The following is a 24,621-nucleotide window of genomic DNA, read 5'->3' on the forward strand; positions in this document are numbered from 1 at the left end:
AAGTAGTAGCTGATCTGGGATCCTATGAGTTCCCGCCCTCACTTAGAATCGTAGGACATATACTTATAACCCATCCCATTCCAAGCACTCTATAATCCAGATAAAATACCCACACTAAAAAAAAAGGAAAAAAAAAGCCTATGGAAAATCCTTTTTATTATGATACATTAATTTAAGGGAAATTAAGTGACATCATTTTAGGGGAATTAGTGACATATAGCTTTAAATGGTGAGATGCCATTTATTTATTTATTTATGAAAGAGATCGCGTGCATACATGCGCACACACATGTGAGTGGAGGAGGGGCAGAGAGAGAAAGAGACAGAGAATGAGAATGAGAATGAATCCCAAGCAGGATCCACACCCAGCGCAAGGAGCCATCTCACGATTGTGAGATCATGACCTGAGCTGAAATCAAGAGTCGGTTGCTCAATGGACTGAGCCACCCAGGCACCCCTGAGAGAACACTTTTTAAATTTGTAATATATAAGGCCCAAAGTTATACTTCTGTGGAGTTGGAGCCCAGAGCTGGTGCTATAGACTAGTCTTAAGTGAGACTATGTAAACGGAGAGTTTTGAACCTCGGTTCATCCCAGGGCTCTGTGAACAGAAATTTGGGAGTAGGGGCTTTAATTTCACTCTCCTGTAGGTGAAATGTAGCATTTCCTTAAATTATGAACATAGGCATCAAACCAGAGTGATTTTATCAACACCTGTGATTTTGTCACTCTTAGAAACCACAGATCTTTTTCACATCGCTGATGTCTTAAAGTCTCTTCTATTCAACGGTATTTCCAGAGGGTGGCAGTTATTAGACCTATTGCTAAGACTCTTTCTTTCTTAAGTTTATCAACTTATTTTTTGAGAGAGAGTGAGTGAAAGCAGGGAAGCTGCACAGAGAGAGGGTTAGAGAAAGAGAGTGCACGTGGGGGAGGCACGGAAAAAGGGAGATTCCCAAGCAGGCTCCGTGCTGTCAGTGTGGAGCCCGATACGGGGCTCGGTCCCACAAACCCGTGAGATCATGACGTGAGCTGAAATCAGGAGTTGGACGCTCAAACAACTGAGCCACCCAGGCACGCCTGTTGCCAGTACTCTTAATCCCTGTGTTTTGTCTATACTATTATAGCAATCCTTTTAATATTTTGATAATTATATTTCAAAGTAATGAGCTTACTTTATATTTTTATTTTATGCATGTCATTGGGGAAGGGGTCTCCAGCTTTCCCCAGATGGCAGGGGCACTTACAGAGCTTCCCTTCCTGTCATTCCCCCCCAGCCCCCACCCCTGCATTCCAAGAAGCCCTACAGCTGAGGGTAGGAAGACCTACCAAGTTCTGTTTTCCTTCCGTACAAGCATATGCCAGGGACGCAGAGATACAGAGTGGAACGGACAGAGGTTCTGAAGTCAGACAGACTGGGTTGTTAAACGGGGCCACTCTCCCTTGGCTCTGTCAACCAGAGCACGTCATCGCTCCAACGTCTGAATCGGTAGGATGTCATGAGTAGTTCTACCTCGCGGTGTGGCGGTGGGGATTAAGTAAGGGAACACACGCCGGGTGTGGTTCTGGCACATCTTGGTGGTCAAGAGCCACATCTGTCGTTACTGCCTTGCAGCACGAGTCGTCGAGATGTGTTCTCGTCCCACCTCCAGCCCCGTGGCCGTACCTGAATTCCCTGTGGTGTTCGGGGCACTGAGAACCTGCGAAAACGTGGGAGGCTTGCTGATTGTATTAGTATGCATCTTGAGAACACTTTTGGCTCGTCCAGTGGAAAAGCTCTGCTTTAGTTTTTTGTCCATCTTCTCAAAGCATCTAAATTTCCCTGCTTGTAGTATTTCCTTCTGAATCAGTTTGCCGTATTAGTTTCCTAAGGCGACTGTAACAAATTTCCAGCAACTAGATGGCTCAAAACAGTAGGCTTTTATTCTCATTGTCAGGCAGGCCAGGGGTCTGGGTTCCCTTCTGGCCTCTTCCAGCTCAGGTGTTTGCTGGCAGTGCTTGGAGTTTCTTGGCTTGTAGATGCACCACTCTGATCTCGGCTTCTGTCCTCCTAGGACTTTCTTTCCTTTTTGCTTTGTGTCTAAATTTCCCCCTTTCTATGGACGGCAGCCGTTGGCTTAGCGCTCGCCTAATCCAGTACTTCTTCATTTTAACGCGATCACATCTCCGAAGACTGCGTGGCTCAGTTGGTTGAGTGTCCCACTCTCGATTTCGGCTCAGGTCGTCATCTCACGTTTTATGGGATCGAGCCCCACGTCGGGCTCTGTGCTGACAGCGCGGAGCCTGCTTGGGATTTTCTTTCTCCTTCTCTCTCTGCCTCGCTCCCCGCTTGCACTCTCTCTCAAAATAAATAAACTTAAAAATTCTTTTTAATGTTTTATTTATTTTTGAGACAGAGAGATAGAGCATGAGCAGGGGAGGGGCAGAGAGAGAGGGAGACCCAGAATCCGAATCCAGGCTGTGAGCTGTCGGCACAGAGCCTGACGCGGGGCTCGAACTCACAACCCGAGAGATCATGACCTGAGCCGAAGTCAGACACTTAACTGACTGAGCCACCCGGGCGTCCCCTTAAAAAATTTTTTAAAAAAGAGATCATATTCACAGGTACTGGGGGTTGGGGCTTCAACATACCTGTTATGAGAGGGGAGGGCAGAATTCAACCCACAACTCTTGCTATTTAATCCTATATACTTCCTTTAGACCAAGCTTCTAAATGGATATATGTGACATCAGGGTTTTTTGTGCCAGTCTTTTTCCTGTGTTAATAATTTACTCTCACTGTGGTTTCAAAAAATGTTTTGAAGTATCTCACTGGAGGTATTAAGATCTACCTTGGCTTTTTACTTTTGGGAAGCAAAGGAAGGAACCTTGTGTGGGAAGAAAAAAATGCAGGGCTCCTGAGTAGGGAAAGTACTTTACAACTGTGCAGAGAAGCAAGAGTTAAAAGGTCAGCCACTCCACTGCAGAGTTTGTTTACAAAGGCTTATGACTTGGGTGTGAATTGGCCAATCAAGCTTGGAGCCCTGGATTGATCTGAAGCTCCGGCTGCTGGACTGTGAGAAGCCGCTGTGGGCATCCCTCTGGCATGGCCGCTCAGCACCCTCACTGTCACGTTTTAAAGGCCAGCAAGAATCTGAGACAGCACGGATATGGTCAACTGCTTGTTCCTTCAGTGTGTCTGTGGGCCACCACCAGCTGTGGCGGAGTCTGGGGTAGGTTGTAACTTGTCGGGGAATGTTGGCGGTGGTGGTGGTGGCGGGGGTTTGTAGTTGCAGGTATGATCATGTGATCACAGTCAAACCGTGTTCTCTGGAATGCACCTCGGTCATATTTTGGAAGTACACAGACTTTGCCAAAAGGAGATTCAGTTTTAAAACATGCATCAAAGCTCAAATTTGTTTTTACAAGGGATGTAAGTCTCTTCTGGCTAAAGATCACTGTCTCTCCCTCTTTTGCTAAGGAGTAAAGGGGACATTTCAGTTGTAGATATTGTCCTGCTAACTAATTTTTGCAATACCACGTAGAAAGGCTGGTTTCTCCTTTTATCTCTTCCGTGGGACTGCAGAAACAGTTCTAGGAGAATCGCTGTGGGTTCTTATGCACATCCTGTGCCCCTGCCCCCCACCCCCCACCCCAGTGGGAGCAGTAGCTGACACTTGAGGCAGGACGTGTTAAAGGGATCATCCCTGGCACGTCTCCTGCTCTGTCATTTCCTGCTTTGAGCATACCTGCTTTTATCCAGCCCCCTCACTTCCTGGAGTGTGTTTTGGTCTCAGAAGGATTTCTTACCTGAACAACTAAGACAACCTCTTGTTTTCCTACGCCCATTTCCTTGTTTTCCTGTCTGCATTAGCAAAGCTTCAGTGAGGCATGTCACATGTTGCATAAGTGCAAAAAAAAAAGTAAAAAAAAAACCCAAACCCAACAAAAAAAATCCCCCCAAAACAAACAAACCAAAAAACCGCACGTAGATTTGTTACCAGACTACTCATTGCCTGTAATTTTGTTTTGCTTCTGGACCTTTCTAACACCTTGTTTCTGAACCTTTTAATTCTTGTGTGCTTAAATTGTGCCATTTGGTTTAATAATGTAGTTAAACTCTCCATGATAATCCTGTTTTTAATATGCAGTGAAAAAATAATACTAACTTTTTCGTGATTTCTCATATTTTCCCTTGGTATAGTGTCAGAGAGGAAAGACCCGCCCCCCCGCCCCCTTAGGCTTACTACGTGGGGAGTGTGGAATTAAACTGACAAAAGACAGTAGCAAGAGAAAAGATGGCTTTTTCTTCATGTGAACCAGTGGGAGTTCACAGGAAAAAGTGACTCCAGGAAGTGGTTAGAGATGGAGGTATATATCCCCTCTTATGAGGGGCAGGGGAGCTGGAGAGGGCACTTATGGGAAACCCAGTGATTTAGGAAAGATAAAGAGGCCTGTGGGAGAGCAAATGGGAAGTCTGATAGTTTTGTGGCAACGTCTGCTGAGACTTTTCCTCTCAGCTGATAAGAGTCACATCTTCCCTGGTTAGAAGAAAGAAAATCCTATCCCAAGACAATGGATTTATGACTACTGAGTTCTTTTTTTTTTTTTTTTAATGTTTATTTATTTTTTGAGGGAGAGAGAGACAGAGCATGAGCTGGGGAGGGGCAGAGAGAGAGGGAGACACAGACTCTGAAGCAGGCTCCAGGCTCCAAGCTGTCAGCCCAGAGCCCGATGCGGGGCTCCAACCCCATGAACTACGAATTCATGACCTGAGCTGAAGTCGGACGCTTAACTCGCTGAGCCACCCACGTGCCCCGACTGCTGAGTTCTTTTGGGACCTCTGCTTTCAGGGAGATAAGAGAGTTCAGGGGGGGAAAAGCCTATTCTTAAATACCTTCAGCTCAGAACAGTTTTCATGCCACAGTGGTGCACTCTGGACCCCTCTGCAGTGACTTGATTTAAACAGGAAGTTCAGGGAGTCAGAATCAGCAGGTAGCAAGGTAAGCAGTGATTGCTAGTACTCATTAGCTTTTGAGCAGAGGTAACTTGGTACAGTGGGAAAATTTTGCACAATTATGCACAATTATGCACATTTGCACAATTATGCAAATTATTACACAAATTATGAGGCCCACATTTCAGTGTCTCTGTTGCTGCTGATTGGCTGTGTGGCCCTGGGCAAGTCACTTAACTTCCCTGGGTTTTGGTTTTCCTGATCTGAAAAATGATGGTGGTGGAGTAGAGTGTCCATAAATCTCTTTCTGCTCTCTTTGCTTTTCATCAGATTTTTCTTTAAATTTTTTGTAACATTTATTTATGTTGGGGGAGAGGAGCAGAGAGAGGGAGACAGAGGATCCCGAGCAGGCTCCGCACTGTCAGCGCAGAGCCCGATGCAGGGCTTGAACTCGGGAACCAAACTGTGAGATCGTGACGTGGGCCGAAACCAAGAGTCAGATGCTTAACGACTGAGCCACCCAGGCGCCCTATCAGATTTTTCATAGTACAGCGGCCCCTTGAACAACACAGGTTTGAACTGTGCAGGACCACTTATGTGTGCCTTTTTTTTTTCTTTTTTTATCAATACAGTATAATACCATAAATATTTTCTTTATGATTTTCTTAGTATCTTTTTCTTTAGGTTACATTATTATAAAAACATAGTATATAATACACATACCAAATATGTGTTAATCAACTGTCATCAGTAAGACTTCCAGCCAACAGTGGGCTATTAGTAGTTAAGTTTTAGGGAAGCCGAAAGTTACAAGCCGATTTTTGACTGCACGGTAGGTGGTGGTGCTGGGGTGGGGGTCGTTACTTGTAACCCCTATGTTGCCCAGAAGTCAACTGTGTATGATCTTAGGGAACGTCTATATTTGAGGTCTTAGTTGCCACTGATTGGCCAGCAGCTGACCTCCTGGGCTGGTCCTCAGGGCAGGGCCGGGCTGGGCTGCGCCGGGACAGTTCTGCTGGAGGTCTCTAGGCCAGGGAGGCCTGTTCTGCCTGCCCTTGAGTGACATCTCTGCCACGTGCCCTTGTCTGTCTGTATTGTTTATATCTTTTTTAAATAATGACCAGGGGTAGGAGAACTGAAGGTGTCTAGGCTCACAGGCGTGTGACCAGAGTCGGCTGCACCCTCCCTCCCATGGGCTGTGCAGCAACTCTCTTCTGACCCGGCTTTGAGGGGTCCTCTGAGACAGAGGTTATCCCCTGGCAGGGCTCAGCCTGGGGATGGTTACTCCACACACTGCTTTTTTAACAGCAATAATTAACTGTGGCTGATAAGGGCTGTCACAGCATTTCCCCCACACAAGGACCCATTGTTCCCCAGTGAACCGTTGCCGAACCAAATCCCCAGACCTTAAGTAACTGGCCTGAGGTCACAAAGGTAGCTAGTGGCCCCGCCTGACTCACACAGAAGGCTGCCCATTTCCAAGCTCATAGTCCCTCTTCTGGTACATTGCATTGCCTCTGAAAAAGGTATTGGAACAATTTGAAAGTAGTGGCTAATTTAGGACCACAGACTCTCCAGCTGTGGGATTGTCTAGTCCTGAAAGGTTAGTCATTCCTTGTTTGCCCCAGATCACACAGCTAGTTAGTAGCCTGATCTGGTTCTTTGAATCCCGGGTCATTGCTCTCTCCAGCAGACTTAACTTACTGAAATGTCAGGCCTTAACAGCCCAGACTTAATCTGATTAAAGCACCTTCTGTCTTTAAAGATTATTGCAGGAAAATACCTTAGAGTAGCACCTAAAGTGTTCCCCATTCCTTTCTCCTCCTGGGCTCCTGCATTTCCCCGTGCCATTGCTTTGTGTATTTCGGGTGACACCACAGTTGAAAGTTCTTTCTAGTAACTCACAGTGGTACTTAGTTTCTTAATATCTTTTGCAGTAGCTCATTGGTCACCATACATCACTATTTAAGTTAAGGTCTTAATTCAGCCTGCAGTGAAAGGTGAAAGTCGTGCTTATTTTAATGCGCGTCTCAGTTACGTCTTTCTATTACACAAATAACTTCTTAAAATAAACAAATAGATCAAGAAAGCCTTGAGGCAAGGCTAAAGAGGATGGGAGGGAGCGCATAGCTTGTTCTTTTCCAATACCTTCCTGGACATTGGTGCTCACCTAACTTGTTCGCATTTGAAAAGGTTGTGGCTGAGGAATCCTGGAGCCGGGGCTCATCACGGGATGAAGAAAGGACAGAGGCTCAGAGGATCACCAGGAGGAAGTGGGGTTCTGGGAGAAGGTCAAGGCCCCGACCGCTCTCCGACTATGGCCAGTTGGCCAACCGAAGTCTCTCTATTCCTGAAGACTCCATTGCTGTGGACCCCCAGAAAGAGGACACTGTGGACGGGGACCAGCAGCCAAACACGGCCTCCATGGACCCTGCAGACCAGAACCCTGCCGTGGGCTGTCCCAAAGGCGGCCGGAGAAGACGCCCCATCTCTGTCATAGGCGGGGTCAGCTTCTATGGGAACAGCCAGACAGAGGAAATAGAGAGTCTTCTGACCCAAGTAAGATCTGGTGTGCTTCTGCCAAAGCTAGCAGAGGCCTCCAGCTTCCTGGCCTTTGTTCTCTGCTGCAGACTAACTAACCAGGCCGCTGCTTTTCTTTCTCCTCTCTGCTCAAGGAGGATAGACTCCCAGCCTTTCTTCCTGACTTTGGAAACACACGTGAATTAAACTAACAATCTGGCATGTGGATGCCTTTTACTAATCTCCTGTCTCTCCTGGAATCTCCAACAATATGTGAAACTGGTTTGCTGTTGGCTCTAAATGACCCGAGACTTTAATAGGGGGAAAGGTAGCATTGCACATTTAGTGAGCTTCATGGAAGAAGTTGTTGAAAGGGGAAGTGTCCTCCAGTGTTAAAATGTAAGGATAAGAAGAAGATAAGGAGTCGGTTTTTTAGGAGCTAAGGAAATACTTTTTTCCACGAATTTTATGCTCTTTACCAATAGATTAGAAGTATTTATCAGTTACCCAAAGAGCACTTTGCGGCCACAAAACATTTAAATAAAGGCCCTGTTCAGGATAACATTCGGCAAATGGTATTTGCTGAGATGTGGTCACGGGTTCCCACAACAGTATATGAGTGTGTGCCCGGTTTCACTTTTTGAGCTTGCCAGCTGATACTGTAGATAACTCGAAATTCTCTTAAAAGGGAAAGCCCGTGTTGGTATTGGATTTTATGTTTAACTTCTCCCTATAAAGCCCACATCCCAATGCCTTGTTTCTAGCAAGCGCTCAAATACCTCTTGTTTAATTGCGTTACACTGAATTGAATTCTTAAGGTAAAAAAATGAAGTGGAAGAATACCGTGAACTTCTTGTGGGAAGACGTGTCCCGCGCTAGGAAGTAATTCTGAACCAAAGCAAACTATAATCTCTCTCAGCTCGAAACGCAGTGTGGGGAAAATCGAAAGCGCTTAGAGATTATCTCACTTCGGAGCATCACGAAGGAACGCGGTGAGATAATTTTACGCGCTGTAGCCTCATATAGGGAGTTGGGTGGGAAAGTCCTAAGATAACGTCAGGAAGGCCTAAACCGACTTGGCCTCCGATTTAGTTATAGGGATGGTGCCTGTGGAAGATCAACAGGGGACATAGGCCCTTCTAAAGAGACCGGGTCCATTTGTGGAGAGCCAGCTCTCTTTTAAACAAAGCTCAACTGTCACGACAGCCCAGGTGAGGAAGACTCGGCTTCCACGAGACCTGGCGTCTGTGGTGGCAGCGCCTGACGGGCTCGCCAGTCCGAGCGTGTCGCCCGGACTCGGTCTTGGGCACCGGCCGCCCCTGGCGGCTCTGCCGGGAAGACGTCTTCCTTGTGACCCCGCCTCTGTGCGAGAGGCCACCCCTTCCTAAATCTGCTTGTCCTCTTGGACGCTTTGCTCTTCCTGAGCGTCCCCCCTCGGTGTGTCGCTGGCGTGAGAGGCGGCGTGTGAGTCGATGCCGGGTTTTGAAAATCTCGGAGTGAGTCGTGGCAGCCGAACCCCGTGGTGTGGCCTGAGGCTCGTGACACGACTTGGAGAAGGCGCTTCGCTCCCCTCTGTGAGCGGCTCCGAGGTGACGACGCCGAGCTGCTCACAGCCGTGTGTGTGAAGAGCCCGCGAGAGGTGCCACTTCCTGGCACCTCCTCACGGCCCCCTGCTTTCCTTTTGCAGCCGGCAGCCAGGCCTCCCGTGCCAGCTCACCAGGTGCTGCCCTACAAGGCGGTTTCGGCCCGGTTCCGGCCCTTCACCTTCTCCCAGAGCACCCCCATCGGACTGGACCGCGTGGGGCGCCGGCGGCAGATGCGAGCGTCCAACGGTGAGTCTCCCGGGCCCGCCCTGTTCGGGGGCCCCCCTCTCAGAAACCGGGGTGGCGTCCTGGGTTGGACCGCTCCCCGGGACTCCGAGGTGCCCGCCGGATGGCGCCCCTCTCCGCTGTCTCTCTGGGCCGGGGCGGCGTGCGCCTGGGAGTGAGGAGGGCTCGTCTCCTGCCACCCACGCGGGCCCGGGGGCGTCGTCGGCCATCCAGGCCGGGCGTGCCGTGCCATCAGGCGACCCCGTGCTACAAGTTTGCTCCTGTCGCGTCTGTGTGCCTGAGTGCCTGCGGGTGGAGAGCGAAGCGTGGAGTCCCGGGCGTTTGTCGCAACCCTTCCGAGGCTCTTTCTGGGTGTCTGAGATCCCCTGACCCCACTCTGAACAGCAGAGAAAAGCCCACCTAACGTAGTAGTTAATATGCTCTCAGTACTTACCCAGTCAGTACTTGGCGACTTGAACTGGTCCCACGTGTCCTCGGAATGATGTTTCCGTTCGTAAGAAAGGAAATCCTCCCCCACACTGATACTCGTGTCCGTGCGGCCAGTCGGTCGCGTGGTGGCGTGGCCTGCCGTGCCCTGCGCCAGCGTGACTAGAGCTCACGTTCAGCGGCGACTCCCGGGGGGCAGCCCGGCCGTGTGCTCGGCCGTAGCGGCTCATTGACGTGTGCGATCACCTGCCGCGCCAGCTGCTCTTACTGTCCTCGTTTTCCAGATAAAAAAGCCCGCGTGTCCTTGGGCAAACCGCCCTGAGTCGCTCACCAGGAAGGGGCGGGGATGGGATTTGAATCTACAGATGGAACTTGTAATGCCAAGAGGTTCCTTTTTAAAAACCACTGAACCGTGCTGACCCCTGAAACAAGTGCAGCAGACACCGAGGATGACGGCCCCAGCGGCAGGGCTTCCTGTCTCACTGTTAGGAGTGAGTGTCGTGTGGAGGGCAGGACAGCGGGAGCCGGGTGGTGGGAAGCTGAGCGGGGCCACCGCCCCGCCACGGCCGAGTCCTCCACGACACGGCACACCCCCGAGGCCGTACGAAGAGGACGGGTTTGAACGGACTTGGAGAAGGCTGAGGGCGTCGCCTGAAGAACTGAAATCCCAGGGGGACGAGGAGAGGAAACACGGGTGGGGGGGGAAGGGAGAGAGACCAAGGAGGCGTGAACTCCCTGGGCGAGGGAGTCGTTTCTAAGGACGGGTCGAACAGGACGATGGCTAGCGACCAGAAATGTGACGGGAAGTTCGCTGATGGATTCCGACACAGAAGTTGTCGAGGACCGCGTCCCAGGAGGGCCACGCCGGGTGGTGGGAGGTCAGAGGGTCGGTGAACGGTGAGGAAGTGCTCCTGCCCCTGATTGTGTTGCCATGGTCTCGAACTCGTGTCACGTATACCGGGAGGGGTCCAGGGGGGGTTGCAGGTGGAGCTTGAGGAAATTGGTAAACATCTCGTGCCTGGGTCAACCCCCCAGCTCCGTGGTCTGGACACCTGGGAGTCTTTGCTCCCTTCCTTGTGGAGTCACTAGGTCCTGTCCGCTGGTTCTCAGGGTCACCTTGCTCCTCAGGCTCCTTGACCCTTCCCCTCACGGCCACCCCATCGCCTCCTCAGGCCAGGCTCTCATACACTCTCTAGTCAGAGTCACTGTTCGCTTTCGGCTCTTTCCCACCATTGGAATCAAGTCCCGGTTCCTTAAACCAGTGTGTTGGCTTTTGTAAACCTGCGTCTCTCCTTCCATCTGTTTCTGTCCCTTCTCCTGCCAGCGTTTGCCATCCAGCGTGCCTGCGTCCGCTCTGGGCTTTCACACTCCCTTCGCGCTACTCACGGTGCCCCCTTTGCCTCGAATTCCCTTCTTTTCCTTTTCCTTGTGTCAGCATTCTTCCCACTCAGAATTCAAAACGCATTCCCTTGTGTGCCCTTGGAGACAAAGTGCATCCATCGTCCTCCTTCTGCAAAGCCGCTCGGCCCCAGGCCTCGTGTTCGTTCCCTCTGATCCGGTCATCCACATCTGGTGATGTGTTTTGGGAAAGTTTTCCAAAAGGAGAGAGAAAGCTACACGCACACAGCGTTTACAGCACCGTGATGGCACTGAAGTGGAAGCCATGGGAATGTCCCGTTACGCTGGGATCGTGGGTCGGGGTGCTGCTTAGGCCACGACCTCAACACACTTCACATCGTAAGTAGGAAAACAAACAACGTGAGAAGCGACAACCGCAATTTTAAAGTGAGAAAAAAATAGAAGATAAAATCACGTATGTTGTATCAGTTTGCTAAGGCTGCTGTAACAAAGTACCCCGAACTGGGTGCCTTCAATAGCAGAAATCTTTTGTCTCAGTACTAGAGGTGAAAGTCAGATGAAAGCGTTGGCACGCTGGTTCCTTCCAAGGGCAGGGCCCGGGAATCTCTGCCGGCCCATCCTAGCTTCTTGTCTTGGGTACCTCGTGCCTTGGCATGTAGATGTATCGCCTTTGTTTCAGTCTTTATGCCACTATGGCTTTCTCCATGCCATTGAATTAGGGCCCACCCTAATAATCTCCTCCTGACATGATCGTCTACTAAGACCTTATTCCCAAATAAGGTTACTTTGACACTACTGGGGGTTAGGATTTTGGTACCTGTACAGGGTACATAATCCAACCTAGAACATAGACCGTGATTGCAACAGTTTGCAACATGTACACACATGGTCGAAGATTTAACAAGAATATGCAAAAATAAAAGCAGTGTGGTTCAGTTGGAAGGAAGGTAGGTGAGGTCTCCTCCAACCCTGTACAACCCTATGCAACCCTGTACATACAACCAGCTTATTTCTGTGCTTTCTGTAACAGTGTTTTGTTTTGATTTTTGTTGAGAAGCAACAGAAACTGACTGACCTGCTTAAGCAAAAAGAGAATTTATTGGAAGGATGTTAGGTGTTCCCAGAGTTGAAAATGGCTAGAGGACCAGTCTGGGAAATGGATGGCAGTCAGGGTTGTTCCTGGGAAGCAAGGAACCACATGCAAGAAGCCAAGAAAGGCGTGTAGTAGGAAGGTATAATGCCACCCCTGGGAATGAGTGAAGAACCATTCCTCCTGTCCTTCAGTCACTCACTCAAGAGTCAAAGTCCCAGGATAGAGAAATCAATTATTTTTTCTTTATTTCTTTTTTAAAAAAATTTTTAATGGTTATTATTTATTTTTGAGGGACAGAGCACGAGTAGGGGAGGGGCAGAGAGAGAGGGAGACACAGAATCCAAAGCAGGCTCCAGGCTCTGAGCTGTCAGCACAGAGCCCGACGCAGGGTTCAAAACCATGAACCGCGAGATCATGACCTGAGCTAAAGTTGGACGCTTGACCGACTGAGCCACCCAGGTGCCCCGAGAAATCAATTCTTGAAGCTTAGGTGATGTGTCTGCCACCTGGTGCCGCTGGGACAAGCACAAGGTCTGGGTGCCTCCAGAGACCCTTTGCCTTCCATATTAGGAGGCAGGTACCTGGGTCCCTGTCACCGAAGCTGAACACAATGGAAGGGAGGTCATTCCCTTAGAGGAAGTCCAAGTAATGTTAGAAATAGGGGTGTCTGGGTTGCTCAGTCGGGGAAGCGTCCGACTCTTGATTTCAGCCCAGCTCATGATCTCACCGTTCATGAGATGGATCCCCATGTCACTTGTGTGGGATTCTCTCTCTCTCTCTAAATAAATAAACAAACATTAAAAAAAAAAAACAAATAGAAATAGATCCTGAACAGGTTCTCTCTTCATTCATTCATTCATTCATTCATTCATATATTCAGTAGCTGTTGAGTGCTTCCCATGTGCCAGATGACAGGAGTGAGCAAAAGCCCTTAAATCACTTACACTCTGGTGAGGGGATAATGAGTTAACAAATGACTCTGTAATACGGCAGGCAGTATTATAAAGAAAACTGAAGAAGTGTGGAGGGTATTCATGTCTAAAAAAATGTCATTCTAACATGATGCATAATTCAACCCCCGCTGAGTCTTTCCCTAGAGGGAGACAACTCAAAAGCTTGTCAGTTACTGCAAACATGTCCAAGTCTAGGCCCCCCTCCCCGAGTCATATCCATTTCTTCTGCAGTTCTGCCGTGCCTTTTCCACTCCGCAAACCCAGAGGTAAATTTAAGCAACATACCATAATCATAATGGAAAGAGGTGGGGGCGGGGAGGAAAGGAAATAGAGAATAAATATTATGTGTATATACATGGTACCACAAAAGGAAATCCCTCCTGCTTCTGGTTGCAAGGTCATACCTGCTGTTTTTGACTTTGCTCATCTCATTGCTGTTGCGTGCTCCCCTGGCCCCTGCCCAGTACCTTACCTGGTAGTGTTCTTTGCCAGCTGAGGTGGCCCAGACCTTCACTCCGTCGTGTGGGGCTCTTAGTGGTTCTGCTCGCTTAGAGTCGCAGTAGTCTTACTTATTCGCCTCCCTTAGTCAAAAAAGCAGCCCATCTATAAAGAAAAAAAAAATGTGTGGAGCACCAACCTGAGCCTTCCAGGCACTGGTTTTACCATTTGGAAATACAGCAGAGGGTAAAGCATCACAAACTTCACATTCCAGTATTGAAACCAATTCAGTAAGTCAGTAAAGAGCATGATGTCAGGCCGTAATGATGGCTCCCGAGAGAAGAACGTGGGTGATACAGTAGAGAGTGTGGCAACGGGCACAGCAGAGGGTGACCTAGTGTCCCTTAGGAGGTGACACTGGAGTGGAGGCTTTATTTATTTATTTATTTATTTAAAAAATTTTTTTTAACGTTTATTTATTTTTGAGACAGAGAGAGACAGAAAATGAACGGGGGAGGGTCAGAGAGAGAGGGAGACACAGACTCTGAAACAGGCTCCAGGCTCTGAGCTGTCAGCACAGAGCCCGACGCGGGGCTCGAACTCACGGACCGCGGGATCATGACCTGAGCCGAAGTCGGACGCCCAACCGACTGATCCACCCAGGCACCCCTGGAGTGGAGGCTTTAAAGGTGAGTGAGAGTCAAAGATCTGAGGGAGGAGAAGTCCCAGTGGAAGGAACATCAGGGGCCCAACGTTAGACTGGAACTTGATGTGTCTGAGGTTCCGCAAGAGGGCCAGGGTGACCGGAGTTCAAGACACAAGGGCAGAAGAGGGCGTTGCAGTCTGGTGGGGAGGCTGCGGCTGGACAGAAAGGGCACTGCAGGTCTTGGGTAGGACTTGGCATTATTCGAAGTGAAACCGGAAGCCATTGCCAGCCGCGGAGTGAAAGGCACTGATTTAAGCTTTAGAGAGGAAGGACAGTGTGGGGGAGAAAAGGCAGAGGAGGGGAGACTGATTTGGACACTGTTGCATAAGTCCAGTTGGGAAACAGTGGTGGCAGTGACCACAAAAGACGTCCATGTCTGTCTTGGGTGCTCATTTTCTCCAGTGCACAGGGCGGCAAAAATGGCCGGCCTTGGTTCTAATCCAGTGGGGCCAGGCCTGCGAGTTCTGGTGGAAGGACTTCTCTCTTGGGGGAATAAATTCAGTTTTGACAGGCAAAGCTGTTGAACAGGAAGAAAATACTTTGCAAATGTATTATTCAGTAATCATGAGAAGCAGTCCCTGTGCTTGCCCTTTGTTTCTGGACCCATGTACTCTGGCCATGGGTGCACAGCACCGTACCAGTCACCGATTCAGTGCTATACAGACCCTATCCAAGGCAGCATCGCAATTTCAGGATGTGTCCCCAAGCTGTCTCCATAACATCATTTTCATTAGGCCGTGATTCCATGCTTGTGGACAATGGTAAACAAGAATAAAGCTCGCGACACTCGTGGACACTGGCCTATCACCGTGCTTCCCTGACAGGGGCCCTCGGGTAGAAGCATGGTCATGTGAGGTGCCACGACATTGTGTGAGGCCTTCAGTGCGATTCTAGCAGAGGTCTGACAGGTAAGGAAAACAAATCCAAATCTAGAATAAATCTCTTTGCCACTAAGGACAGATCATCTACCCCTCTATTATGAAAGGGTCCATTGTAATCAGCTTTCCACAAGGAGCTGTCTGGTTCCTTCAAGGAACCATGTCATTAACTTTGTTGAGAGGGACACCCTGTGGTTTAGCCCAGGCTTGGCATCCATTTCTGCCACCATGGCCTTTTTTTTTTTTTTTTACCCCAAACCCACTGAGTAAGCATCAAGATGACTAGAAACAAAGATTGGGACATAATGTTCACACAATTATTAAACAGCCTCTTTTGCAGTAGGATTCACATGGGATGCGACTAGACATTAATATGGGACAGACGATTTCTCATGCTTTCAGTGAATTCTGACATATTATACTCCTTCCCGAAACGAGTCCATTACCTACTCTGTTCTTCCCAAATTCCTCCAAGCTATTCAGCCAAGCCATTGTCCTAACCATGTATCCACACAAGCTAAGTCCCTGCTGAGGCCCTTTCTCCTCCCACTCAGAAAGGATTAGGAAGAGTTCTCGCCTAGATTTTACTACTGGGGGTTTCCCTTTCTGGGTGGAGGGTGAATGTTGGAAGATCCCTTTTGGGAAGGCTGGAAGGAAGAGTTGTTAACTGTGGGATACTGACCCCCAGGTTACCTGGCTTCTGCTTCATAAAGAGGCCCTGAGTTTGGAAACCACCCGATCTGGGAGCCGTGTAAGGGTCCTTGATTCTCTGCCACGGTGGTTCAAGTCAGGTTCCTGTCACCAGATTTGGAAATTCTCTGCCGTACAAATCAGGTAGTACTGTAGTGGAGTTACCACTTTTGTTCCTGCAGACCCCGTAATAGGTTGGGGACAGCCAGAAATCGCGTGGGCCGGCTATTCCGGTGAGTAAAATGGACGTGCTGCCCCGTTTAGGAGCCGTGTCCTCTTTTCCTGTGACAGCTGTCCCACCTCCATGGGGGTCCCGGGCTTCCGTGCAACAGAGGCCTCTCTCGCCGACTTCCCTCGCCTAAGCAGATGAGCAGTACAGTGCTTAGAAAAGTTGCTGCCACTCCCGTCACCTGGTTTGGGAGACCCGGCCCGGGGGGTGGTGAGTCCGTGATAGACCAGGTACCGCATCTCTGCCTTTCTGGCCTCTGTACTTCTTTCTTCCTCTGTGCCACATGCTGGCCCCTCCACTGCCTTAAGAGTGGGCCAGTGCTGGGTCCAGGTCTGTGGCCCTTCTAAGTGCTGGGACGACAGCCAGCTCCATGAGCCCGTGTGTTGAACGCATGATCTCTGGTAGATGTCACCCAAATGGGTAGACTGGGTTGAATCTAAATTCACGTTCAGTAAACGCAGCGCGAACACCTTGTTTGGATCCTGATACCGGCAAACCAGTATAAAAAGATCGTTAGGAGACAGGCGGGGAGATTTTCACATGGACTGAGAATTCAGTGAAGGAATTGTCGTTCGTTTTGTTAATAGGGATAACGATAGCGTAGTTATTTTGAAGCCCTTGTTTGTTATGGGTACACAAATAGTTTTTGCACGAAACAACATATGTGAGGTTTGCTTTAAAACGCTCCGAAAAGTTGCTGAGAAGAGTTGGGAAAAAACTGACAATTGTGGGTTCATCGTTTAATATCTCTGCCCTTGCGTCTGTTTGAAATGTGTCATAAACGTTTAAAAAAATAACGAAAGTATGCTTCCTCTTCCCTGGATTTGCTCCCCAAATCTGCAAATCAAGAAATGGCCGCAACTAAATTTTTCTCAAAATGTAGATATTTGAGTATTAGCAAATTAATTTTTGTTAAGAAATAAAGACCTACTCCTTCAGGTGGAGGTGAGCTCTCTCTCCCTTCTGGGCACTTCCTGGCACCGTGCTGCGCTCCTTTCTAGAACTTCTTTCTTGCTTTGCTTTAGGTAAAGTACGGTCTTCCTTCCTTACTAGCCCCTTATAGTCTGTGAAGGAAGGTCACGTGGAACAGTCCTCAGTAAGGATCAGATGGGTGACGCATTGAAATCAGAATCGAATCAGGCATCAGAAAGCACTCGTAAGTGCCTTCATAAAGTTCGCGAAGGGGGAGCTGCCAGCCGATACAACCTTACCGCTTTGCTGCTGGTGGTGTCTGTGGCCCTTCTTTCTCCCTGGGTCTCCCCAAGCATGCCTCTGCTGTGGTAACTTTCTCGTAGGCGATTATCTTTGCTGCCTTTTGCTTTCTTTTATGAAGCTTCTGTCTTACATCCAAGGCAATTTATTATGTCACAACCTACCTGTGCTCCTGATTTTCCCAAATTTGCTTTGGGTTTCTGCCACACGTCTTCCCTCAACTGATCTGTATTGATCAGAAGCCAAATTCGATCACTTTTCAAAATTCTTACTGCTCGTGTCTGCTCATCCTTCTCTTTCTTCTCATCTCACGCATTGAGTTCAGGTTAGCTTGCTCGTGTGACATAAGGCAAGCGATGATCTTCACCAGAAAGGAAACATTTCTCAGAAAGGAAAACATTCAGTTTCTTCAGCTGTTGAATTTCTGTGGAATCTTTGTGGGTCACAAGCAAGGAGCTAAAACATGACATTGAAGATCCGGAGATCTGGGGATGCCAGTTTTAAAAATATCTGTTTGTTATATTTTAAAAAGGCTTCTCATTAACCAATAAATACTATATTATTATGTAATAATGCCACACAACAGAGAAACAAGATTAGGTACAGTAATGATTAAATATAAAAACTAAGAAAATGGTTTTCTGAGGAGATACACTGACAAGTTGATTTGATTAGATTTTTTTTTTTTTTTTTTAAAGTACACTCTACACCACACAATGGGCTCAAACGCATATGCTGTACCGACTGAGGCAGCCAGGTGCCCTGACTATATTAGGCTTTTTATGGCTTTTAGAAATATTTCTAAATTACTCAAATTATTGCTTGGTTTGATTTTTTAAAAATTTTACATCGTACTTTCCTATGAATATAGTCATTTCTTGCAAGCTAGGAAAGAGAATCAAATTAAGCCATTGTAGCCCTGTAATGACCTAGGCCAGAATCACTCAGTCTTTGGCAAAATGATGTAATAGTTGCTAACAATGGCATTGCGAAACTCTAAATCAGAAGCCCCATCTACAACCTTTCCTTAGGAAGCCAACCAAAAAGTCCAGTCCTTAAAGGCAAGACATATGTAAAGAATATATATATTTTTAAATTCCCAGCGTAGTTAATATACAGCGTTAGATTAGTTTCAGGTGTAGAATATAGTGATTCAGCGTTTTTATGAATTACTCAGTTCTTAACATGGTAAGAGTACTCTTAATCCCCTTCACCTATTTTCCCCCTCCTCCCGCCCCCCTTCCCCTCTGGTAACCATCCGTTCTCTATAGTCAAGAGTCTGTTTCCTCTTTTTCCCCCCTTTGTTTTGTTTCTTAAATTCCATATATGAGTGAAATCATGTGGCATTTTTCTTTCTCTGACTGACTTATTTTGCTTAGCATTATACTCTCCAGCTCCATCCATATTGTCGTAAATGGCAAGATTTCATCCTTTTTGATGGCTAAGTAATATTTCGTGTTGTGTGTGTGTGTGTGTGTGTGTGTGTGTGTGTGTATCCATCAGTCGATAGACACTTGGTCTGCTTCTATAATCTGACTGTTGTAAATAATGCTTCAGTAAACATAGGGGTACATATATCCTTTCAAATTAGTGTTTTCATATTCTTTGTATAAATAACCAGTAGTGCGATTACTGGATTATATGGTAGGTTTGTTTTTAATTTGGGGGGGGGGGGCTCCATACTGCTTTCCACAGTGGCCGCACCAGTTTGTATTCTCACCAACAGTGCATGAGGGTTCTTTTTTCTCCACATCTTCGCCGACACTTGGATATAAAAAACATCTTGGTCTACAAAGGACAGAACCACCCAAATTGTACACTGGCCAACCTGTCTGTGAGCACATTAGAGCTAGCTCATGATTGGTGGAGGGAATATAGTTGGCCCTTGAATAATACGGGGGTTAGGGACCTGCTCCATCCCCACCCTATGTAATCCAAAATCAGAGTGTAACTTTTGGTTCCTCCAGAACTTAACTACTGACAGCCTCCTGTTGCTCAGAAGCCTTACTGGTAACATATGCAGTTGATTAACACATATTTTGTATGTTATAGATATTCTATACTGTATTCTTATAATAAAGTAAGCTAAAGAAAATGTTAAGAAAATCATAAGACAAGCCTGCTGACTTTTAAAACTCCAAAAATTAGAAAGACACTAATACATTTACAGTATTGCACTGAATTTATTGAAAAAAATCTGCATATATGTGGACCCACACATCTCAAAACCCATGTTGTTCGAGTCAACTGTACTTTGAAAACCTGCCCTGAGTGTTTAAAAACTCCTGGTTCTAGCGCCAATAAGAAAAGCAAGTAAAAGATACCACGGACGGCAAACTGATCGTTGGTCTTACCACGGCCTACCACTAGAATACAAAGCCAAGTGTGAGAAATAAGGCAGCATGGAAATTTCCCAAAGAAGTTATTTCTCAATAAGAAGTTCAACTTACTGTATTTTTCATTTTGCTGCAGAATAAATTGAAGACTATTTTAGAGAAAAGCGTGATGGCAGTGGTGTGCCTACCCCCGCGTGGCCTCCGGCTTCCCCTACACTTAACATCGCTTGCACTGTGCGTGTCCGTGTGGAAACACTCGGGTCAGGAGGTGAAGAGAGCTCACTCACTGTCTTTGGGGGGCCCCCATCGGCCAGTTGGTCGAACATCCGCTAACTGTCCATAGGCACTGGCTTCTGCCCAGTGCCTTCAAGCTTGGTTCGTTCCCATCCGTGACTTCTTGCAGAGGTGGGTGCTGGTCCTCCGCGAGTAGTCCCGGGAGGCTTGGGGTGCCCGGTAGACGATTGCCTCGGGGAACCCCGCGGCGACACCGGGGGTTCTCCTTGCTGAATCAACGGTAATGCGAAAGGCGCAGGCGGAGACGATGGGGTCGGCCGCCTCTTGGGAAGCCTGGTGGGGACTCTCCTTAAGCCGAGGCCGGCGTGCAGCTGCGCCAGCGCCGGGCGGGGCCACCCCGGGGGCCCGGGGGCTGGACAGGCGCCCCCACCCGCGTGGCCCCGGTGCGGTTGCCCGCCCCGCGTCCCGCCCCCGCAGCGCCGGCCCTGCAACGGCGGCCCCGGGACGGCCCCCCGCCTTGTTCGGTGTCATCCGGCGCGTGTTGCCTACACGGTTAAGGTCGGTTTGTCTAAAGGAAAGGAAAAGTACACTGAGACGTTGTCTGCTGTCTTTAATGCCCAGTTGGGGGTTATCGCCCAGGGGTGACGTTCTTTCCCTGTCTTCGACACCTGTTTCTTCAGTTTGGTTTTGTACTGAAATGTATTTACTCAGAAACGGAAAAGATTTCCTTAGGTGTATTTATTTTCCCCATTGAACTAGTTTGAGTTGTAAAAGCAAGTTTATTCGGCCTTATTCTGACGTTGACACTAGTATTAGAAGTGATACAGGGCGTGCCGTTGAGACATGATGATCGCTCGGTGCTATTTCAGGAAGTGCCCAGGGTGCTCTGCCCTCAGAGCTGAGCTGTTAATAGGCCCTTGGTTTAGGAGATCCCTCCTTTGTATACATTTAGCAAACGTGTGTGATGATGTGAGATACGTCCGTCTCCATCTGTGTATCCGTATCTACGCCCCGTGATGAGTGAAGCACCGTGCCGGGGGCTGGGTGGTCCGGAGGAAGCCGGAGACCGTTCTCACGGAACCTCCAGTAGGGCGTGGGGACTTGTCAAGCCGCTGCAAGGATCAGGGAGCCAAGTGTGAAGAGAGAGCATGCATATCAGATGTGGGGAGCCGGGGACTTCCTGGAGGAAATGATACGAACGTTGAGATGTTGTTACTGAACCGGCGGGTCGGCTCCTTGGGGAGTAAGAGACCGAATACACCAGGTGGAGTTGCCTCACGAGGTAACTTTGTTGAGGAGAACACAGGATCACTTCCAAAGCCACGACTCCCCACACAGGGGTAAGCAGGCTCCTTCTGTTGGGCTTGGGGACGAATATTGAAAGGCGGCGGCCTCAGCATAAAGGGACAGGCATAAAGGTGCACGTGCGCACTCAGAAAACGTGCCGGTACGTGCGTTGTATGTTATGCTAAGGAAGCTTATGCCCCTCCCAGGGCAGGGAGGTAACTGCGGGGCGCTTTAGGACTCGTGTGCAGCCGCAGTCCTGGTGGGGTGGGGGTCATACTCAGAATGTTTCTTTTTCTGTTCCAGCAATTAGCTAGCTGGTCTCTAAAAGAGAAAACTGATAGTTAGGCAGGGGCTTCTAGGACTTGCCCGGGTTCCGGGAGCCCTGCAGGTAACAACGTGTGAAGGGTGAATGGGAGTTAGATTAGGTTTGTTGTCGGGGAAGGTATATTCCAGGCAGAGGGAACGGCGTTTGCGAAGGGTGGAAGCCAGAGAAGGGAGAGCACGTTTGAGAAACTGAGGTTGGGCTTGCCCAACAGAAACTTTCTCACCCCATCCACAGGCTTCTCAGACTCAGGGTGTTCTTCAGATTCAGACTGATGCCTGCAGGGTCCTGAGGGCTTGCCTTGTTAGGCTACTCCTGCCTACTGTTTGAGTTATTTCCCTACCAGGAGTCAAGGGCATGCCTCCAAACCCACTTAAGGCAACTGTGTTTATTATTTTAATTCTAGATCTAACTTAGGTATATAAACAAGTGAAATGTAAGACTGAAGAGACTCACATGTATGAAAGCTAAATTGAATACTTAGTAGAGATTCAATAAAGGTGAATTGCCAAAAACTTATTTCCTGTCCGAATTACATGAGAATTGATAGCTGTAAAACGTGAAAAATCAAGACATCTGTACTCAGAAGTCTTCACGGGCATCTCTGGTTATTACTGTACTTTGAAGAAACCAAAACTGGAATCACAGTCGACACATTCTGTGGTGACTTGTGCAGGAAAGAATGCGGACTTCCGGTCAGATGATCACACACCAAGACCTCTGGGCCTTTGTGATAACAAAGATGAATTCAATTGCACTTTTAGGTGCTTTAAGTCAAGTTCATGGCGTGCGTGCATGCGTAGTGTTTTTGACTTGGGGCTTTCGTGCAGTCCGACCGTTCGCGAGGGGGGACCTCTTCAGTAGGTGTCCCAGCTATGGCAAAAGGTGAGGGAAGGATTGAAGTGTTGAGAGAGGAGTCTAGACTAGAGATCAGAGGTCAGGACCTGCCCATTAGGGCCTCCAGGTGAGGGGATTAGACTAGCCCAAGGGCAAGTAGGAGCCACTGGGGTTTTAAGTGGAGTGAGGTGATCAGATTGGCATTTTAGAGGCAGGGGCTGGCTAGACCGTGTCCTCTCTGGAGACCGGAGGAGTGTGTTGCTAGGTCAAGTGGCCTGAGCCCTGATCTCAGAACATGAACGTAGTCCTGGAGAAACGAAAACCTGGAGGTCAGGCCAGTTGGATGTTTTGGGTGCTGAGGAGTATAGGGTGATGGGGAGTGTAGGAGAAGAGCACATGCGTGGGGGGCCGGGTTCCGTCCCGGACACGTTGAATTGGAGGCACAGGTGGGACAGCTAAGTGATGTCCTCACCATGCCCTTCATCGTGAAGGTCTGATACTGAGGAGGGGGAGCCAGGAGGGAAGTAAAGACGTGACAGTCGGCAGTAAATGAATGGCTGTTCTTCAGCTGTGGGAGGCAATGTTATCATCCGAGATGGGCGTGTGAAAAATGAGGAGACGATCAGCAACATCTGGGGACCAGTAAAGGAAAAAAAATCCACAAAGAAGATAGGAAAGGAATGGCCGGACAGGTCAGTGGTGTCCCAGATGTCAGAGGAAGACTGGCGTCAGGGACAGAGTGGTTAACACTGTCACATGTATCCAGAGTGAAGTTGGATACCCTGAAAAATACCCCTTGGATTAGCGGTAAGGAGGACCGAGTTGACCTTGATTGAAAAAGGCAGCTTGAGTTCGCCAGGAGGGCAGAGCCAGAATGCTGCGAGAGGGCGCCTGCAAGGCTGTGGGGGATGTGAAGACTTTAAGTTTTAGCGCAGAGGCATTTTATCTGTTGTCTTTCTCATTTCTCCTAAATGCCGGGACTAATGAAAAGAACTTTTGTCTTGCTACCTTATTAAAAAATTATTTTGGCTTTACATTGCAGCATCTGAAAGCTCATTGATACAGATGTGTCCATGTTTATTTTTACTAAATGTTTCTGAAAGGAATAGTAATGTTAAATATGCACCACGAGTTCCATTCCTTGACTTAGGGTTATGAGGGTAATATCCCAACATTAAGGAGGCGGAGGAAATTTAAGCATAAGGGTTTATGCCATTTTAACTCTTGATTTTTTTTAATTAAATAAGTTGTAGGAAAATAAGCAATTTTTTAGAAAAGTCTGCGATGAAGTTAGTAAACTTATTGAAACCCTTTGATGTATTCTTTTACTTGGCCAAAACAAAGAAAATACATTTTTTTCCTTTGCCTTAGTTTGTTGTTGTTGATCCTACTTCTGATTTGTTATTCTAATAATTGTTATGAAAGTTCATTTTCTCGTTGACAGATCTTTAGGTCCAAAAACAGATTTGAAGCCCAGTCCTCTGTTGACTAGCTATGTGACCTTAACCTCAAAGTCTTAATGTCCTCGTTTGTGAAAGGAAATATTAACGTTCTGTGCCCCACAGATGTGTGAGGATGACTCAGCGCACAGTAGACATGTAGCAAATGTTAGCGTTCATGCGAAGAAATAGAGGACCTTACACAGGACAATGGCAGTGAGGACTGTCGGGCCATGTCTAGAGCCAGACCTCTGAGTCACTTACTCAACTGCACTAGGCAGCAGTTTAACCTTAGACAGCTCACTTCGTCCAAGAGTAAAGCCCTAGAGTACTGGGAGTCTTTATGGAACAGTATTCTGTTTAATTATGATCCAAATACGGGTTAAGCAAATTTCAAAGGCATACACTCCGGTTATTAGCAAAAGAAAAAACTCTGCTGAGTTTTTTTCTGTTGATTCTCTTGACCCAAGATTTCACGCATTATCTAAAGATGTCCCAAAGTATCACTCAGAGACTCCACTGAGCTTTTCGTTAAAGCAGAAGAAAAAAAGAAAATAGCCGGCGTTAAGATGCGTGTGATGCCTTAAAATTATTATAGCCACACCATTACACTTTTTTGTCTGATCTCTTCTTGTTTGGATTATCTCTTTATGCATCTGCTTTTCAGAAGTTTTCTTTCAATAATGAATCAGAGAGAAAATACAGCATCAGATCTTGCTTGCTTCGCACCTATTGAGAGTAATTTGAACGGTTCTTGGGAGTGCAGGCTGGAGTATTGGTGATGTAGAGTTTGGTTGTTAGGTGCGGACGTCCTGAGTCCGGTCCAGGTCTCTTTTCCCTTCCCCGTCCTGCTTTTATACTCTACTACCAGGGGACACTAGGCTCTGCTTGTATTTA

The 24,621-nt window shown here is 47.9% G+C and overlaps 1 protein-coding gene and 1 long non-coding RNA gene across 5 annotated transcripts in view; one reads left to right on the forward strand and one right to left on the reverse strand.

The window, feature by feature from the left end:
* The window catches only part of SPATA13 (spermatogenesis associated 13), a 338,414-nt gene that overhangs the window by 273,980 nt on the left and 39,813 nt on the right, over window positions 1–24,621 (forward strand). For 2 of the 4 annotated variants that reach the window (XM_053900894.1, XM_053900900.1), the window contains 2 exons: window positions 7,130–7,495; window positions 9,144–9,288. In XM_053900894.1, the coding sequence (XP_053756869.1) occupies window positions 7,130–7,495; window positions 9,144–9,288 (511 nt within the window). Of the gene's footprint in view, window positions 1–3,037; window positions 3,213–7,129; window positions 7,496–9,143; window positions 9,289–24,621 lie in introns of those variants that run through there. The other 2 variants (XM_019447957.2, XM_053900895.1) reach the window with 2 other exon arrangements.
* Window positions 14,235–20,378, reverse strand: LOC109266160 (uncharacterized). The gene is made up of 3 exons (XR_002079602.2): window positions 19,893–20,378; window positions 17,434–17,630; window positions 14,235–14,777 (listed from the first exon to the last, which is right to left on the reverse strand). It is a non-coding gene; the product is annotated as an uncharacterized LOC109266160 (long non-coding RNA).

The sequence above is a fragment of the Panthera pardus genome, unplaced genomic scaffold (assembly GCF_024362965.1).
Source record: "Panthera pardus isolate Hobbes unplaced genomic scaffold, ASM2436296v1 HiC_scaffold_1, whole genome shotgun sequence".
NCBI classification, from domain to species: domain Eukaryota; kingdom Metazoa; phylum Chordata; class Mammalia; order Carnivora; family Felidae; genus Panthera; species Panthera pardus.